Genomic DNA, 19,807 nt, shown 5'->3' on the forward strand with positions numbered 1-19,807 from the left:
CCAGAACATTGCAGCATCGTATCAACTCTGCAAAACTACTCCTTTTTCTTGTAAGACAAAGTAAAATTTTCTGTTATCTATTGTTCAGATGGTGTCCTCCACCAATTTCAAATAGAAAAAAAAATCAGGAAGTCTTAAAATGTTTATGTTAAAGGGTAAAATATGTGCCTTCATGTTCCCTTAACACCAAAATGTTCACTCACATTAAAAGGCTAATCTGCACAGGATGTTAGTGCATAGAAGAATGGCATTAAAAAAAAATACAAATGCAGTGAGATTTTGCATCTCAGTACAAGTACAGGAGAGCAAAATCACCTGTGTCACCCAACATCACATCAGTATTCTGTACAGAAGTTGCCATCATCATCCATAGTTACCACACTTTATTTGAATGTTTATTTTAGTAAAGGTCTGAGTTGGAAATTATTTCATTCAAAAGTCAGATTTATACATAATTTATTGAATTTCCTGTTTGCAATAATTACATGAAAAATAGTGTGTGCACACAACCTCCCAGAGATGTGGCGATGACATCAATTTCGTAAGCTGAACCACCACATCATGAATGGCTATCACTCATTTCACCTTTGATCACTTTATATGTACCTTGGCAACAAGCCCACCTCCACCAGGACTAATTCTAACATCTTAAATCTCAGTGCCACCATCAAAACCTCTGACAAAAATATATCCTTCTTTTGCTCCAAATATGAACCCTCTCAAAAATGTACACTGGCTTGAGACCCGGATCAGCCAATACAGAATTTTTAATGAGCAATATGATGGAAGGTCTGATATTTCATTTTCTGTCAGGAGCAGAAATGGGACCTTTGTGTTATTAAAATATCATGAATGCTTTTGCTTCTGCCTCTGGTAGATCATGAGGTGTCAGACCATAAAATTGCCACACTTTTGTATAGAAAGGCTATTACAGGTCACTTTGAGAGATTGGAATATTATTGGTTCTAATTTCTCTCTCCTTCCAAAGACCATACAGTGGGAATTGCGGTACTAAGGCAGCCTAGCTTTCAGGAGGTTGGATCAATAAAAGCAGGGTGGTTTTAAACCCACAAATTTTTTCTCATACTAGACATTCACATCTCACTTATCCTGCACATTCCAGCAGCTGCAAAGCACACTGGTGTACTGCATGCACGAACCTCAGGATATTACCGAGGCTGATGAGACACAAGACTAGTGCAAGCTCAAGAGATGAGTAACATTCGAAATTTTAAGTTCAATTTCTATCTCCCCGCAACCCTAAGACTGAATTACTACCATGGCATAACATTAATGTAGGGTAGGTCTTGTCAAGCCATACCAATGGTTGCCTACAATGAGAAACCAGAGTTACCAGCAACGGAATTAATTTTTCTCTCTCATGTGTGACATCCATTGTTTTGGCCATAATTGCCAGGACATCACATACAGTAGGGTCAGAATGTGAACAATCAGTAATAACATAAAGGCGAAGTGAAACGTTACACCAAAATCCTTGAAATAAATGTTCTTTATTCTCACTGAAAAATAACCAGACACAGACTGAAGGATTCTATGTCCATATGGGCAAGTGGTCCTTCTGCCTAAAGAAGTCCAGGCACACTAAAAAGGAAAAAATGAAACAAAACATACTCTAGGATTATGCTGAATCCAGTTCCATAAATCCCTCTCCCCAGAGTCAAGGCAAACAAGTCCCAAACTCCCTCGCCTCAGGATTAAGCAAACAAAAGTCCTTTGTTCTCTCCTTTATTCAAGGGGAAAAAAACCCAACACCTTCCAAATGCCCTTTTCTCAGAGCTCATGTAGAACCCTCCCCTCACCCCAAACAATTTGTTTTAGAATGATTTCCTCTACAGATCAGCTTCCCTCAGAATGATTCTTAAGTGCCGGGAGTGGCTGGAGAACGCAACTTCCTCTTTCTACTCCTTTTATATTCTCCAAGCTAGTCTCCAGGAAGACTAATGAGGTTGAGCTGCTGCTGGTCCCAGTCCATTAATCCTTGCCTACCAACACAGAATCCTAATAGCCTAGAATTCTGGGGCTTCATGAACCAAGTCCCACATGCATAGTATAGCCCAGGGGTAGGCAACCTTTCAGAAGTGGGGTGCCGAGTCTTCATTTATTCACTCTAATTTAAGGTTTCATGTGCCAGTAATACATTTTAAATTTAATGCGCGCCATAAGTTGCCTCCTCCTGGTATAGTCTATTGCTGTCCAAAACCTGCATCTGAGTAAGAAAAGGCACTTCTTTTGTAACAGTTAGTGAAAAAATTAATAAATGACCATGTAGCAACTCTGCAGATGTTAGATGAGGATCCCACAGTATCCCTTATGGAGTGTGCAAAAAATTTTCTTTGGTTGATCCAGTTTGTCTGCTTGACAAGTCTGGAATATAGCTCTTTTAATCCACCCTGATACAGAGGTTTAAAATATCTACCACAAAGCATTATGCATTCGCCACTGTTTAATTCATTAAAAACAGAATTTAATAGCTATTGCACTTTAAAAAAATATCCCAAATACTAGAAATTACTGTGTTAAAAATCTGTAAGATAAACAGCAAACAAATCAAACCTTAAGATAGATACAATTTACATTTAAAAACTTTGTTGATATTCAAACTGATATTCAGAATGAAATTCTGGCAGTAGTGAAGTGAATGGTAAAACTCCCATTGAATTCAATTGAATTTCCCCCTTAATTTTGTGGAAGAAAATCAATTTACATATTAGGGTGCAGAAATATTAAGCTAAATGTTAAAATTAATACTAAGCAAAGTTTTCTCAGTCAAATTATAGAAGCATGGCATTGATGCTAGAAATGCTAAGTTTAAGAGTGCTTCAAACTTCCCTGTTATCTATAGCTATGATTCATAGATTCCAAGACCAGAAGGAACAACTGTGATCTAGTGTGTCCTCCTGTATCAATAAAACAGGCCACAGAACTTCCCCCAAAAAATTCCTACAGCAGATCTGTTAGAAAAACATCCAACCTTGATTTCAAAATTGTCACTGATGGAGAATCCACCACGACCCTCAATAAATTGTTCCAGTGGTTAATTAGCCTCACTGTTAAAGATTCATGATTTATTTCCAGTCTGAATTGTTTAGCTTCAACTTCCAGCCACTAGATTGTGTTCCACCTTTCTTTGCTAGACTTAAAAGATAATTAATAAATATTTGTTCCCCAAGTAGATACTTATAGACTGTAATCAAGTCATCCCTTAATCTCCTTCGTTAAGATGAATGGATTGAGCTCTATGCAGGCTCAAAAAAGAACTAGTAAGTTAATGGAGGATAGGTCCATCAATGGCTAGTAGCCAGGGTGGGCAGGGATGGTGCCACTAGCCTGTTTGCCAGAAGCTGGGAATGGGTGACAGGGGATGGATCACTTGATGATTACCTGTTCTGTTCAGTCCCTCTGGGGCACCTGGCATTGGCCACTGTCAGAAGACAGGATATTGGGCTAGATGGACCTTTGGTCTGACCCAAGATGGCCGTTTTATGTTCTTATGAGTCTAACACCATAAGGCATTTTTCTAATCCTTTATCATTCTTGTGGCTCTTCTCAGAACCCTCTCCAATTTATCAACATCCTTCTTGAATTGTTGGCACTATTCATACACTATACATTATACACTATTCCAGCAGTGGTCACACCAATGCCAAATACAGAGGTAAAATAAGCTCTCTTCTTCTACTCAAGATTCCCCTGTTCAGGCATCCCAAGATCACATTAGTTCTTTTGCCACATCTGTTTAATGTTTGCCATGCTAATTTTATACCGTTCTAGGTTTTTAAAATCAAAATGTCATGCAGTACCAGGTCAAACACCTTACAGAAGTCTAAGTATACTAAGTCAACACTATTACTTTTATCAACTAACCCTGTAATCACATAAAAAAAAAAGATATCAAATTAGTTTGAAAGGATCTATTTTCATAGAATCACAGACCATTAGGGTTGGAAGAGACCTCAGGAGGTCATCTAGTCCAATCCCTTGCTCAGAGCAGGACCAACACCAACTAAATCATCTCAGCCAGGGCTCTGTCAAGCTGGGCCTTAAATATGTCTAAGAATGGCGATTCCACCACCTCCCTAGGTAACCTATTCCAGTGCTTCACCACCCTCCTAGTGAAATAGTGTTTCCTAATATCCATAAACCTATACTGATTTGCATTAATTACATAACCCTGCTTTAAATTTTTGTTAATCAACTCCCATATCAGCTGTTCCATTATCTTGCCCAGAATCAATGTCAAGATGACAGGCCTATAATTACCTCGGTCATCCCATTTACCCTTTTTAAATATTGGCATAGAATTACCTTTCTTTTCCAGTCTTCTTGAACTTCCGCACTGCTCCAAGACTTATTGAAAAATCAACATTAATGATAAGTGAGCTCTTCAGCCAGCTCTTTTAAAACTCTTGGATGCAAGCTATCTAGGCCTGCTCATTTAAAAATGTCAGCCTTCAGTTGCTTCTATTTAACATCTTCCAGAGATGATAATGGAGTGGAAAGAGTGTTATCATCCTCATATGATGAGACTATATCATCAATCTTATCTCACATCCCCAAGGCCATCACAGACAGAGTCTGGCAGTACTTCAAAGCCTGGCATGTAAATAAATGGGATTTTACACACCTCTAATCAAATAATGTTGCCTTGTTCATTTCAGTGCAACTCATTAAAAAAATATGATACAAGGTCACAGTTAAACTAATAATCTTTTCCCACTGTAAACGTATTTATACTATATACTGAGACATGCAGCTCCAAAGGATTGCTAGTAATCCTTACAGCACCATCAAGCTACCAAGCAAAGGGAGTCCATACAATGATATTTATAGTTTACATTGAGGTAGCATGTAGGAACCCCAGTCATAGACTAGGACCCCACCGTGCTGTACCAAACACAAAACAAAGAGACTTGCCCCTGACCCAAAGAGTTTACTATGTAGTTGAATATTCTTTGATTACACTAAAAATTTAAACCAGTTGGATAAATTATTGTTTATTACGATGGTCCCCAAACTTTTCCCCTCATATTCCCCTTTACCTCATCCACACACTACCACCCCCAGATCCAGGGCCAGGATCAAGGATGCAGCTCCGAAAGGGAGGGACATGGACAAGGGTAAGGGGGCTGAGGCTGTGGCCGCAGCTGGGGACAGGGGTGAGGCTGGCAGCCAGGGGCGCAGCCAGGAGCGGAGCTGAGTGGCACTCCCTCCCTGCCTCTGCGGAGGCTGGCCCGGGCCCCAGCCATGCCCCCAAATGTTCCTCCATTCCCCCCCAGGGAGTGAGCCCAACAGTTTGGGAACCTCTGGTTTATTGGTCAAGGTGTCTTAATACAAATATGATGAACCACAACTAGGAGTTATCCAGAGAAGACACATGCAAAGACCTGTATTAGTACAGAGAAACAACATCACTGCTGAGACACAAAATGGAGAAACACACACTAAAATGTATTAATGCAGTAGTGATGCAACATGAGTCATACATAATGTCATTAGCAAAACATGCTTTGGGTTATATTTGTAGCTAATATACTCTGATCTTACGATCATGCACTCATGCTTCTCCGTGTCACAATTAGAAAGGAAAAAAAACTATTGCTTTCTGCCTTTGGCTACTGTCTTTTATGTTTACATTCCTTGGTCCTGCAAGTAACACTGATTGTTGTATTAAACATCTTGTTCATTGTTTGTTTTTGTATTTTGAAAAAGAAGATAAATGTAAAAGATAAAAGACTGTATAACTAGACAATCAGAATCATGTGATTGTATAGCTATGCTATTTGTCTACATTATACTATTACTCAGATATAATACAACCAAGCTTTCCACCCTGCTGAAGCAGTGTGAATCGAATGCAGAGGTGTCAAGGACCAGATCAGTGGTGAGAGAGCAACAGAGGGAATAGACTGGAACAAAAAGCAGGGAGAGGGAAGGGTAGAAAAAAGCAGTAACGGTCATGTGCGTGATCATATGTAGTGTGTTCTAGAGCACTGAATCTGCAGGACATGTGCAAGCAGCCTAATGGCTAACTGCTTTGAAATTAGTTCTATGGTGAAGCACATGACTTCTACTGTGAGGATTTGCAGAAGCAATGTTATGAAAGGACAGGCATGATGCTACAGGAAGATAATCCAGTATATGGTAAAAATCCAAGGAAGGGTTTGGATTTTGACATTCTTTAAGGATGCCAAAAGCTAGGTGCTTGTGTCAAAACACCTCGTTCATCGAGTAATAGGGGCTTTTAGATCTGCATAACGTAACTAAGTTATTTGTCTTATATGGCTTATTCATCACAACTTGTATCATTTAAGGAGAGAGAATCCATCAACCTACATAACACCTTGTTCAAGTGTATTTTTAGACTTGCTCATCAACAGGTCCTTTTCCCAGTGCACATGTGGCAGCTGTAAACACTAATGTAAATGAAAGACGACATTCCTGCATATGAACTGTTAAATTCTTATACCTCACCTTCCATCTCAGCATCTCAGGACTTCACACAGGTGCTGTCAAGATTAATGTTTGAAGCAAGCACCCTTGTATGCATTTTACAGACACAGAAACAGGAGCAGAGTAGTTAAGTGACTTGTTCAAGGCCACTTAGGGAATGGAATCCCTGAGTCCTGGCTACCTCTATCCTGTTGTAACCATTACACACGTCCTCTTTGTATTTACAGTAGAAATAGCAACATTACAAATATATCTTTCCTTTAAAAGCTCTTCTAGGATTTCCCCTCTGTTTGGCCTATGAATAGGGTGGGCTGTCACATGTTTCAGAAGTTAACAGGAGTGAAATCCTGCAGAGCATGCCTATTAGACAGAACAAAAGAAAAGGACACTGGTAACCTGTTTATACCCTCTAACCCAAGCCACATGTTTAGGACTCAATCCTGAGAGGCAGAGAGCACTACATTTTTAAAGGTACTTAGGTGACTCAAGATGCAGATAGGTGCTTTCAAAATAACCTCATTAGGACCCTCCCTCCCACTGGATTTCAAATGGGATATTTAAATCAATAGGCTGTAGGTACCTATATGCTTTCGAGAATCGCACTAGGCCATGGGTAGTCAGCCAGTGGCACACATGCCAAAGGTGGCACGCAAGCTGATTTTCACTGGCACTCGCACTGGCCACCAGTCTGGGGGGCTCTGCATTTTAATTTAATTTAATTTTCAATGAAGTTTCTTAAACGTTTTTAAAACGTTATTTACTTTACATACAACAATAGTTTAGTTATATATTATAGACTTACAGAAAGATCTTCTAAAAACGTTAAAATGCATTACTGGCACGCAAAACATTATATTAGAGTGAATAAATGAAGACTCAGCACACAACCTCTGAAAGGTTGCCAACTCCTGCACTAGGCACTTATATACCTTTAAAAACCTGGCCGCATTTTCCTCCTGTGAAATGATAAGTGCTCTCGATTCAAGGGCAACTTAAAGATCTCAGCACTGTGCAGGATTGGACTGCTAACAGACACCTCTTACATGTTTTAAAAGTTATTTAGGTCCTGAACAGACCTAAAATATTAAGTTCATGGTTACTATAAAGTCATCAATATATCCTAGTCCTATACAAGATAGGAAAGTTACATGAAGAGTATCCTCTATATAACCATTAAAGTGTTCTTTGATTATTCTGAACTGTTGACAAGCCAACTGAGCAAGGATCAAACTCTTATGATTCATATCTGGGCTCAAGTCAGATAACATGACACTGTCTGCCTTACAACTGACAATTTGAAAGCTATTTTTTGTAAAGAGAAGGCCTATGAAAATGTTTACATATTATTATCTGCTAGAACATATTGACTTAAGCATTTCTACTGCTTAAATACTGGATTAAGAGCCTCCGTTACAAGACTACACATCAGAGGGCTAACTTTACTGTTCATTGTCAAACACAGGTTTCCTTAAAAAAAGATATGCATTCTAATCAATTAAGAGTATCTGCTAAAAATAAGGAGGAGGTTGCTTAAACTGAAAATTCTAAGGAAAAAAACTTGTCTTCTACATGAAAAGTATCAATCAATTTGATTACTTGTTGTCGAATGTATTATAGTCAAGTACACATTTATTTGTGTTTATACATTGCACCTATCAATAATTCTCCAAGCTTGTATACATGAATAGCAGTTCAACGTCCACATCTATCAAGTTCATATTTAAGGAAAAAACAAGGTAACCCATATCATGTATACACATTTAGAGGTTGTAGAACAATTATAAATATGATATGTTGGAAGGATATCAAAAAGGGAACTAGACAATGGCATACGACTTTATTCAGTGGAATATATATTTATTTAAATTCCCAGAAACAACTCTCTCACTACTCCAGAATATTCTGATAACTAGATTAATGGAGTAACCACAGCTGTACAATCCTTTAATTAAATTGACGGAAAGGAGGGAAATGGCATGTTTGAAGAAGAGGATTTCCACTTCCAGTAGATCCTTCAGATAAAAAAAAAAAAATACAGATCTGTATTTTAGTTTGAATCTACTGTTGTTTTTCTCTGGTCTGAAAAGCTGGAGAAAAAGCTACCAATTTTCTAGTTAATCCTATGACAGTACTATTTATTATTACAGTTAAAATCATTGTAGCCATTGTACTCTATGCCTCCCCAGAATGCACAAGCTCCACTAAACAGGTGTCTTTGCTCTGCAAATATCAAATGCTTAGCTTTGACAGTCAGCTGAACTCTCTTCTTCTTCCCCTCACAATCTGGTATAGGACTTTTAGCAATAGCAATTACCACTACAAGGTAAAATAATTACATATGCACATGAAGAAATGCTGTAATTTGGGAAACATGCACTGGTACATGTTTTATAAGAGGGACCAAAAATTAGAATAAAAACAACACATACTGCTCCTAAAGAATAAGTAATGGTGAGGAAATGATCAAGAAATAATGGCAGATTCTGAAAAGGCAGCAAAATCATATTACAGAACAGCTTTGAAAATTAAAGTGCACAGTCTGCTGTGTATGTTTGACTGTGAATGACGTGATTATAATCAAAAGTTCACTTCCCTTATCAAGCAATTACTTTACCACATGCCAATTACATTAAGCAAAGTAGGAAATAGAGAGCTTTCATTTTTGAAATCCAATTATTAACACTTAAATATTCATAAAAGTCAGAAAATAAGGTTATTCCACTTAGCACTGAAAAAAGAGCCTCTGAGAAGAGCACAATAAGCATAGGAGGGCTGCCATTTTAAAAAATTCACTCTGCTGAATGGACTCTCCTCTGAACAAGTCTCTGCTTGTGCTTTTCCAACGTCTGAAAACTATTCACATTAGGTACAATTTACAAGTTTGGTTCCTGCCATCTTGCCATGATTTTTCTTTTATATGTTACCCATTAGCTTCCAGGGAAAAATTTTCAAAAAGCACAAATGGAGTACAGGCCTTGATCAGGCACCCACTAAAGTCAATGGTGCAGAACCAGGCACCAGGCCCAGATCCCCAAAGGTACTTGAGCCCCTAACTTCCATCAATTTAAACAGGAGTTAGGTCCCTAATGCTTTTGACGATCTGAGCCTAGGGTGCTCAATTCTCATAGACTTGCAATGGCAATCAGATACCTAACTTCTCTTTATGCCTTTGACTCTCTCTCCTGCTTGTTCCGTGGTTATTAGTTTGTGCATGTTTACTTTTATTGCAATTATCCACTGGTTTTGGAGGCGGGTTCAGAATGGAAGAATGCATGGTGTTCTTACAGTCTTCGTTCCTCAGACAATGGTAGACAATACTATTTCCTCCAAGGTGTGTAGCACAAATGCTCCCCCAGAAGAAGGACTCGCCAGAGGGGCACAGACAACTTCTCCTTTGTTCTCCAGAGTCTTAAGAGAGTCTCTAGAAGCTACATTGGCAAAGAAAACCTTCAAAATATGCCCCAAGTGTAATCAAATCAGAAATGTCTGCCTAAGTTTGCACTGGCTCCAAAATACTGACTCTGAAGTGTGAACATTATGCATTTCAATGGGTACTAACTTAGGCCTGGTCTACACTACACGTTTAAACCGATTTTAGCAGCGTTAAACCGATTTAACGCTGTACCCGTCCACACTATGAGGCCCTTTATATTGATATAAAGGGCTCTTTAAATCGGTTTCTGTATGCCTCCCCAACGAGAGGAGTAGTGCTAAAATCGGTATTACCATATCGGATTAGGGTTAGTGTGGCTGTAAATCGATGGTATTGGTCTCCAGGCGGTATCCCACAGTGCACTACTGTGACCCTCTGGACAGCAATCTCAGCTCGGATGCAGTGGCCAGGTAAACAGGAAAAGCCCTGCGAAATTTTGATTTTCATTTCCTGTTTGCCCAGCGTGGAGCTCTGATCAGCACGTGTGGCAATGCAGTCCCAAATCCAAAAAGAGCTCCACCATGGACCGTACGGGAGATACTGAATCTGATTGCTGAATGGGGAGACAAATCTGTTCTATTAAAGCTCCGTTACAGAAGACGAAATGCCAAAGCGTTTGAAAAATAAACCTACAGGCTACACAGTGCTGCGTGACAAGCGTAACGGGAAGCCAGAGACTCAAATGGACGCTCATGGAGGGAGGGAGGGGGTATTGAGGACTCCAGCTATCCCACAGTCCACCGCAGTCTCCAAAAAGTATTTGCATTCTTGGCTGAGCTCCCAATGCCTGTAGGGTCAAACACATTGTCCCACGTGGTTCAGGGAATAGCTCGTCAATTTACTCCCTCCCCCCCACGTGAAAGAAAAGGGAAAGAAATCATTTCTTGACTTCTTTCAGTGTCACCCTATGTCTACTGAATGCTGCCGGTAGACGCGATGCTGCAGCAGTGAACAGAAGTATCCGCTCCTCTCCCCTCCCCGGTGGCAGGCGGTGCAGTAGGACTGGTAACCGTCCTTCTTATCAACCCGTGAGTGCTCCTGGCTGGCTTCAGGTGAGGCTGGGCGGGGGCGCCTGGGTGAAAATAGGAATGACTCCCAGTCATTCCCAGTAGATGGTACAGAACAGCTGGTAACCGTCTTCATCATAGCAACTGGAGGCTGAGCTTCAATCATCCCCCTCCCTTTCATGTGAAAAGAAAAGATTCTGTACTGCCTGGACTGTCATAGCAGTGGGATGCTGGGCTCCTCTCCCCCACGCTGCTTAATGTCCTGCCTGGACTATCATAGCACCAGGAGGCTGCCTCCCCCTCATTTTATGTCACTAAAAACTCAGTGTTTCTTATTCCTGCATTCTTTATTACTTCATGACACAAACGGGGGGTGCACTGCCACCATAGCCCAGGAAGGTTGGGGGAGGAGGGAAGCAACAGGTGGAGTTGTTGCAGGGGGACCCCCCATGAATGGCATGTAGCTCATCATTTCTGCGGGATCTGACACAGAGCAGCTGGACTCTCTGATACACTGCTTCTCTAGTACATTTGCCCCATATTCTAGGCAGGACTGACTATTTTTAGAAACCATAAAGTAGGGATTGACTCAGGGAGTCATTCCCAGTTTTGCTTTTGCGCCCCCCACCGATCTCAGCCAGGGGCACCCATGATAGCAGCAGACTGCACAGAAGGACAGATAACCGTCATCTCATTGCCAAATTACACTGGCAGCAGACGGTACAGAACGACTGGTAACCATCTCTGCTGTCATGCAAAAGCAAATAAATGCTGGTGTGTAGCGCAGGAGTATCGCCTCTGTCCGCGGCATCCAGTGCACATACGGCGACTGTAAAAAAAAAAGCTGAACGGGCTTCATGGTTGCCGTGCTATGGTGTCTGCCAGGGCAATCCAGGGAAAAAGGGTGCGAAATGATTGTCTGCCGTTCCTTTCCCGGAGGAAGGAATGAGTGACGACATTTATCCAGAACCATCCGCAACAATGATTTTTGCCCCATCAGCCACTAGGCTCTCAACCCAGAATTCTAAGGGGCGGGGGAGACTGCGGGAACTATGGGATAGCTATGGAATAGCTACCTACAGTGCAACGCTCCGGAAATCGACGCTAGCCTTGAACCATGGACGCACACCGCCGAATTAATGTGCTTAGTGTGGCTGAGTGCATTCAACTTTATACAATCTGTTTTATAAAACCGGTTTATGTAAAATCAGAATAATCCCGTAGTGTAGACGTACCCTTAGCTATCAGTGATGTTACTTTAAATGCACTATTGCCAATTCATGCAATTTCAACAGCAAGTAACACAAATTTAGCCCTGCTACAGGCTCTCTCATTATGACACAAGAATTTCTGGCCATTGCTCAGTTTTGGGAAAGCAGAATAATAATACCACCACCACCTATCTCAGCATTTTTCATCTGTACATCTCAAATTGCTTTGCAAAGGAAGCAAGTATTATTACTCCCATTTTACTGATGAGGAAACTGAGGCACAGTGATATTACCCAGCTGGATGTGGCACAACAGGGAATAGAACCCCAGGTTGTCTTAGTCTAGGGCTCTATCCACTAGACCACACTGCCCCCTTCATATAATTCCAAAGCTTGTAGCTTGTAACTGCAAGTTCAGAGACCAGACTTCCACTGACTGCCATTAGTATTTCTGTGTCCTCCACAATCTCCATTATTAAACATATTTCATACTGCTACCTTAGAGGACAAAACCAATGTGCATAATTTACCCATTTCACAGACAAGATAACTGAGATCTTGTACAAAATCACTTCACGGAGAGCTGGAAACAGAACCCAAGTCTTACAGAGAGCCAAGCCTCAGAAATTCTCACACACAGCCTTTCAGAAGGGCTACTGCAAACTAGATGCTGCTGTACTTCACATTAACACATTGTACCTAGCAGTCAGGCCACAGAGATACATAACTCATAGTGCTTACACACTAGAAAATCTGGATTGCTCAAGTGGTAGAGAGAGGCTCATGCTTTTACATCCGGAAATCCCACATCCAGCCTCCACAGACAACCCCAACAGGGACGTTGTCACATTTAATTATGCTGTCTGTAACCACTAGTCCCCAATCTACTCTCAGTGCTAAGGTGAGAAACTAAGAATCCTGATGCCCAGCATTCCACTACTGCCTCACAAAATTTGTGAAATCCACTAGCAACATATGTGTCACATCTCCAGGCATGGTCTGGTCCACACACAGGATAACAACACGTTTTCTCGCCACAGGCTACTGATATAGCTGAAGTGGAATAGTCTGTACTGTGGTTACGAAGGCTGTGGGTTCAAAAACTGCTGATGTAAAAAGAATACACATATGTGTGAGGGAGTGTAAAGACCATGGACTGATTTTATATTGCAAAACATTTGATGTGGATTTGAATGCTCTGTTAATACCTGTTTTACTGTCACATTTTCACTGTCTGTATTTGGTTTAGTAGCAGCTTTCCCTTGGACACAACAAGGTGAAGCACACTCAGCATGTGTGAGACTGACAGCAATGTATGAGAGATTTTGCCTATATACAGGTAGGATCCCATGCCTGTGTAAACTCCAAAAAGTAAGAACTGGATTTAATAAGCTTATTGTTTCCAAAAACTTAGATTCACTCTCATCAGTATTTATGGGGACACCAATGCCCTGAGGCATCCCAGTGCATAGGTGCTGGAACTAGTGGTGCTTGGAGTGCAGCCTCACCCCCTGGCTTGAAATGGTTTCCATCATATACAGGATTTATAGTTTGGTTCAGTGGCTCTCAGCACCCCCACTGTACAAACTGTTCCAGTACCCCTGTCCCAGGGAGTTATAAAGCCTGTCACTGATAGGACACCAGTGTAAATCCAGCCCGGCTCAGCAGGGATTAAAAAGTTGTAGCCATCACAACATTATGAGATAAGTCTGGCAAGTCCACGTTGCAGCTCCCACATCATAGACTTACCACTTTACTTTACACTAGACTAGATGGTAAGTTCTTCAGGGAAGAAACTGTCTTACCACAAGTATCAGGGGTAGCCATGTTAGTCTGTAGCCACAAAAACAACCAGGAGTCCAGTGCCACCTTGAAGACTGAGGGATTTATTTGGGCATAAGCGTTCATGGGTAAAAAACACTGTTATAAACAGATAGTTAAGCATTAATAGAACAGGAGTACTTCATGTCTCTTTTGCCTGTAAAGGGTTAACAAGTTCAGTGAGCCTGGCTGTCACCTGACCAGAGGACCAATCAGGGGACAGGATACTTTCAAATCTTGAGGGAGGGAAGTTTTTGTGTGTGCTGTTAGTGTTTGGTTGTTGTTCTCTCTGGGTTCTGAGAGTGTCCAGATGTGCAACCAGGTTTCTCTCCAATCTCCCTGATACAGGTTCTTATAGATTCAAAATAGTAAGTACTAGGTGATAAGGTGAGTTAGGCTTATGTTTGTTTTCTTTATTTGCAAATCTGTATTTGGCTGGGAGGAGTTCAAATGTGTATTTTGCTGAAAGGATTTTACTTTGTACTTGTATACTTAGGCCGGGAGGGTATTCCCAGTGTCTATAGCTGAAAGACCCTGTAACCTATTCCATCTTAAATTTACAAAGATAATTTTTACTGTTTTTTTCTTTCTTTAATTAAAAGCTTTTCTTGTTTTAAGAACCTGATTGTTTTTTTATTCTGGTGAGACCCCAGGGGACTGGATCTGGATTCACCAGGGAATTGGGGGAGAGAAAGGTTAATTTTCTCTCTGTGTTAGGATTACTTTCTCTCTCAGGGAGAGTCTGGGAGGGGGAGAGAGAAGGAGGAGGGGGAAAAGGTGAATTTTCCTCTCTGTTTTAAGATTCAAGGAGTTTGAATCACAGTAATCTTCCAGGGTAACCCAGGGAGGGGAAGCCTGGGAGAGGCAATGGGGGGAAGATCCAGAGAGTCTGGGTCTTGGGGGTCCCCGGGCACCAGAGTGTACCAGGCACTGGAATTCCTGGTTGGTGGCAGCGCTACAAGTACTAAGCTGGTAATTGAGCTTAGAGGAATTCATGCTGGTACCCCATCTTTTGGATGCTAAGGTTCACAGTGGGGAATTATACCATGACAAACACACTTCTTGTTTTTACCCATGAACGCGTATGCCCAAATAAATGTGTTAGTCTTTAAGGCACCACAGGACTCCTCGTTGTTTTTGTCTCTTACCACATTTTGTAAAGCGCCTAGCACTATAGGTCCTCAAAATCCTGTCTGCAGGAGCTCTCACTAGAAGATCAGAATGATCTTCTTTACTATAAGTGTGAAAGTGGGCAACACTGCAATTGTCACAAATACTGCAGATGGGCAGGGGGAGTGCAAAAATGATAAATCAGTCCAAAAACATGCTTTAAACTCTTGTGGGGGGAGGGCTGTTTGTTTTTTTAACAACCTCATGTTCTGGGGACCAATCCCAGGATTTTTGAACTTTTGGGACTAGCAGTTGTAGTATTTATAGTTTGTTTCTTCAACATTTATATTTTCCCAGAAAGATCACTATTAAGTATCCTAGCATAATAAGATTTTAACTGATGTTATCCAAGTTATACTGATTTTTTTTCTACATCACAGAAACAAAAGGGCTCTTCATAAATACTTTGAGATCAAACAGTGCTCAGTTAAAGGCCAATAAACTTTATGTCCTCCTTTAAAAAAAAATAAAGCCCTATTCCCCTAATCATTTTACATTCCCTTCATTAGTTTTGTAGCACTGGAAGTTGTGAAATATGCCAATGGGGAATAGCTCCTGCATAACATTTGTGCCCAATAGCAATCACATCAGGAACCTTGTCTCTTTCTCGGAGGGCAGTACAGATTCCACACAACACAACACCGTCCTCTTGGATCTCCAGCACAGATAAACTGCACAAGAAAGAAAAATGATAGCCCATTTCCAGATGTGATCTGTGAAGTCAGTTGTGTGATTTTAATGCTATAGATCTTTGGCCAAACGTTTCTCTTGGCTGAAACATACACACCCCCAAAACACATGCACAACATGGATTTCTCCAGTATATACACGTCAGTGTTTACAGACACAAAACCTTTGTCTCTGACACCCTGTGAGGAAATTTGTGGTTCTCATTGGATGGGATTCACTACACTACAACATGTTTCTTCTCTTTATTACCCCCTACTCCTCAGTTTTATAAAGGCTGCTTATGAGATCATTTAACCTGAAATAAATGACATGTGTGGATGCTGTTTTCTGGTGTGACTTAGCATCCCTGGCTGGCTGACACCATCCTCTGCAGGCTGTGAACAAACCTTCATTAACTGGAAGATATCAAAATCCCCTGGTCAACCCTCCCTGCACTATTCCCTTTAATTCAACCTTGCAGAATTCAACTAGCAACCCATCTGGGACAAGTCACCTCTCCCTAGCCCTTCGGGTCTCACAGCAAGGACAGGCAAGTGGATTTTCATAACCACTTTGAAAAGAGCTATAAATGTTATAGCCTCCGCCGATTTACCTCTCCCCAGAGCTTTTGCTGACTCAAACATTAACTGTAAAGCCCCCCCCCTGGGGGGGTGTATTTCAGGGAAGCAATTCGGGGGGGGAAGCTGTGGGTTTGGGGGGATGTTAGCCGGGTGAGGGGGTTCAGAGAAGGGATTTGGCGCTGTCGGTCCGAGGGGATAATTGCCAAGCGGTAGCTCAGGGAAGGCTGAGAGCCAGGGGATGTCAGGAGGAAGCGGTAGGTGTAGAGAGGCCGGGGGAGGCTGCGGGTTCGGGGGCGCTGGGGGATTGCTGATGGGGGTAGAGCAGCAGCCCGCAGATCTGGCGGTGCGCGAGGATGATAAAGGGGGTCGGGGCCGCCAGAGGGGGCCGAGAGGCGGGATAAGCGGGGAGGGCCATGGGCTCAGCAGCCGACTCCGCCCGCCGGGCTCCCCGCCGCCCCTCACCTGGAGACGCAGTTCTCCAGCACCGAGCTCTTGCCGGCGCTCTGCCCGCCCACCACAGCGATCTGCGGCAGCTCCAACAGGCAGCTCTGCCCCAGCGCCGCGAAGGCGTCTTGCAGCCGGTTCACCAGCTCGATCAGACCCTCCATCCCGCAGCCGCTGACAGGTAACGGACCGGGCTGAGCGGCGCGCATGCCCAGTGCCCAGCGCGCCCGAGGCGGAGCCACCCAGCCCCGCCACGCCCACTGCGCCGGCAGGCCACGCCCACCGCCTAGCTGCGCTCCCCGGGCGCTGTGGTGGTGGCTGTAGCGGCTGGCTGAGTGGTAAGCTAGCACTGGGCCCATTGAGCTACTGGGGCTGAGGCTGAGCCTTGGGGGGTCCTAGTGTGATGGTGGCAATAATGACTGCTGGTGCCAGTGTGCCTAGCCCACGTGGAAGCTGCGATTGACACACACACACACACGTTTTTTTAACTAAATCATGAGATTATGTTTTTACCAGAAGTCATTGTATTCGCCTTTTGCTGTCTGCACATGTTAGGTACACACAGATCACGTTTTCAAGCTTTTCTCCATACCTCTGGGGCCTCAAAACTTGTTTTTAAAATTAGAGCCTAGAGCAGGGTTAAAAAAAAATCACGAAAGTTGGCAACCAGCTTCTGTTCTAAACCCCTTCTTTCTATCCTACCTATAACTTTAGTTCAGAGAAAGCACACCTTACATTAGAAATGCCCTGCCATCCTTTTAGGTATCTGAAGAAACCCTGCTAGTTACTTGAGGATTATTTTTCATCTATTTTTTGTCTCCTGCTAGCTCAAATACAGTTTCTTACTACCCCCTTCAAACTCACCGTTCAGCTAACGCTCCTTGAATATGCTTTAGGCACCTGTATGTGAAGAAAATAATTTACAATAAAGCAAGTTATGAATGATTTTCAGCATTAGGCATACTATGTGAGCCCTCTTTTGGCTAGTTGCACCCTAGAGAGAAGATAAGGGTTCTAGAGATGACAGCTTTCCTTCTGTATGCAATGTTAGTGTAGCCATGTTGGTGTCAGAATATTAGAGTCAAAAGTAGGTGACACAGTGGCTTTTCTCTCTTACCAACAGAAGATGGTCCAATTAAAGCTATTACCTCACCCACCTTGTGTCAGCTTTTCTTCTAGCTTGAGAGGTAGCGGCCTGTTGTTTTTGAACTCTTGAACAAGGTTTCTGCCTCCAGCTTTGCATGTGTTTAGGCTCTCTCCTACAACTGGCTTCTTGTGACCAGATGGCTGCTCCCACACAGAGGCTCATTTATATAAAGGGTTCTGCATGGAAGCCACCCACACAGAGCCAGTTGCAACATTAAAGAGCAACCTTGGAGATGCTGTGGCCTCTCCCCAATGAAGGTTCCATCGAAGATCCAATTCTAAGACTGATTTTCATTCATCTTGTAACAAAAGGCAAGCAAGCAGTAAAGAAAACCAAGCTTGCAATATTGTACGGTTAAAAAGCTGACAATTATAATGTCTTGTAAAAATTCAGTAAATATTCATTGATCTGAGGAAATTTAAATGTCTTATTTTTTAAAATGTTGAGAAAGTGGCTGTGGATCAGCCCCAAAAGTGACATTATACCACAAAACATGAAACTTAGGTAGAGTTTGACACTGGCTCGTGCAACAGCCACTTTTCAAGAATAGGGAGAGTAAAGAAGTTGCTGTTATTTTAAACTAGAAATGATTCTCTGGCAGTGAAATTGATGCAACATATTTTCATCGCTGACCTCTGAACGGGCCCAGGTTACTTCTCAAAAATGAAAGGAAGCTACAAGATATGGACAAATGACTCCTCCTGCTCCTCCATTACCTACTAAAACTCCCCCTGATCTTAGGGAGAATGTGTGGGAATACATTTTCCTAAAGGGGTGAACTTAAGTGACTTGCTGAAAGTTACAGGGAATTTGTGACAGCACCAAAAACTGAAACTTGGTCTCAAGGTGACAAATCCAGCCACATCTAATCTACTAGACCTTTGGTTCTCAATCTGTTTTGGTCTGTCACTGTGACCCACACAATGACCAAAAAATAGTCCCGTGGCCCAACTCCCACAATCCTGAATCATAGGATCATTTTCGGCCCGTGAAGCAGGCTTGTGGGGCCATTTGTCAGCCATTTTGTGCACTGCAGAACTTGCAGACCAAAACGGGAGGAGCTGGGCCTAGGTGAGGCTTCTGCTTCTCCTTGCATGGTATTTAATTGCTAGGGTTGAGACTGAGAATCACTGCTCCTTAGGGGCTGCAAAGCCAGATCCATAACCCTTCAGACTCCAGCCCTAGAGTGTAGGAATTGCTCTCAGACTGGATAATGGATAGACTGGACAAATCAGAAGTGGGACAGGAGTAGATTAGATTAGGGAGAGGGTGTAGGAAAAGGCTCAGGGAAAGGGCAACAAGGTTTAAGATGGTGCAGACCTTGGTTGCTTATTAGAGGGTCCCTGAGTGGGAACCTGGACTAGAGAGAGTGGGACCGGGTTCCCCTACCAGACATTACGGGGAGTGGCACCATCAGGGCAGTGAATGGGAAGACTGCCAGAGACAGTTTGTATGGGAAAACTTTGATACCCCAGAAGGGGGAAAAAACATAGTTACCTGACCAGAGGGGCAAGCTAATGAAGAAAGGGCACCTTGAGTTGCAGAGGGAGAAAGGCAGCCTGGCACACACATGAGTGGCAAGCAGGGGGTGTCAGACTGAAAAGAGCAACCAGGAGGGAGTGCTGTAGTATTGAGTGAACTCATCACGGGCACAGACAGGTTCAGTAACTTGGCAAATGATGCTGATATTGGTATTGGCTGCATAACAACAGCCATTGAAGAGAGTGGACGCTAACCCTTGTTATGTGACAGAGCAATACTCTTTTGTATTGTAACCCTGACTTAGGTCATGTGACTGGAGCCAGGAATTAAAGGTTACCTTCTTACCAGGACTCTGGTATATCACCCCTTTAT

At 42.4% G+C, this 19,807-nt stretch overlaps 1 protein-coding gene across 8 annotated transcripts in view; it reads right to left on the minus strand.

The window, feature by feature from the left end:
• Positions 1-16,993, minus strand: part of DNM3 (dynamin 3) — a 369,829-nt gene extending 352,836 nt beyond the window's left edge. For all 8 annotated transcript variants that reach the window (XM_030572453.1, XM_030572454.1, XM_030572452.1 and 5 more), the window contains exon 1: positions 16,825-16,993. In XM_030572453.1, the coding sequence (XP_030428313.1) occupies positions 16,825-16,970 (146 nt within the window). In that variant the 5' untranslated portion in view covers positions 16,971-16,993. The remainder of the gene's footprint in view (positions 1-16,824) is intronic.
• Positions 16,994-19,807: the final 2,814 nt, after the last annotated feature.

Source organism: Gopherus evgoodei, chromosome 8 (assembly GCF_007399415.2).
Source record: "Gopherus evgoodei ecotype Sinaloan lineage chromosome 8, rGopEvg1_v1.p, whole genome shotgun sequence".
Taxonomy (NCBI): domain Eukaryota; kingdom Metazoa; phylum Chordata; order Testudines; family Testudinidae; genus Gopherus; species Gopherus evgoodei.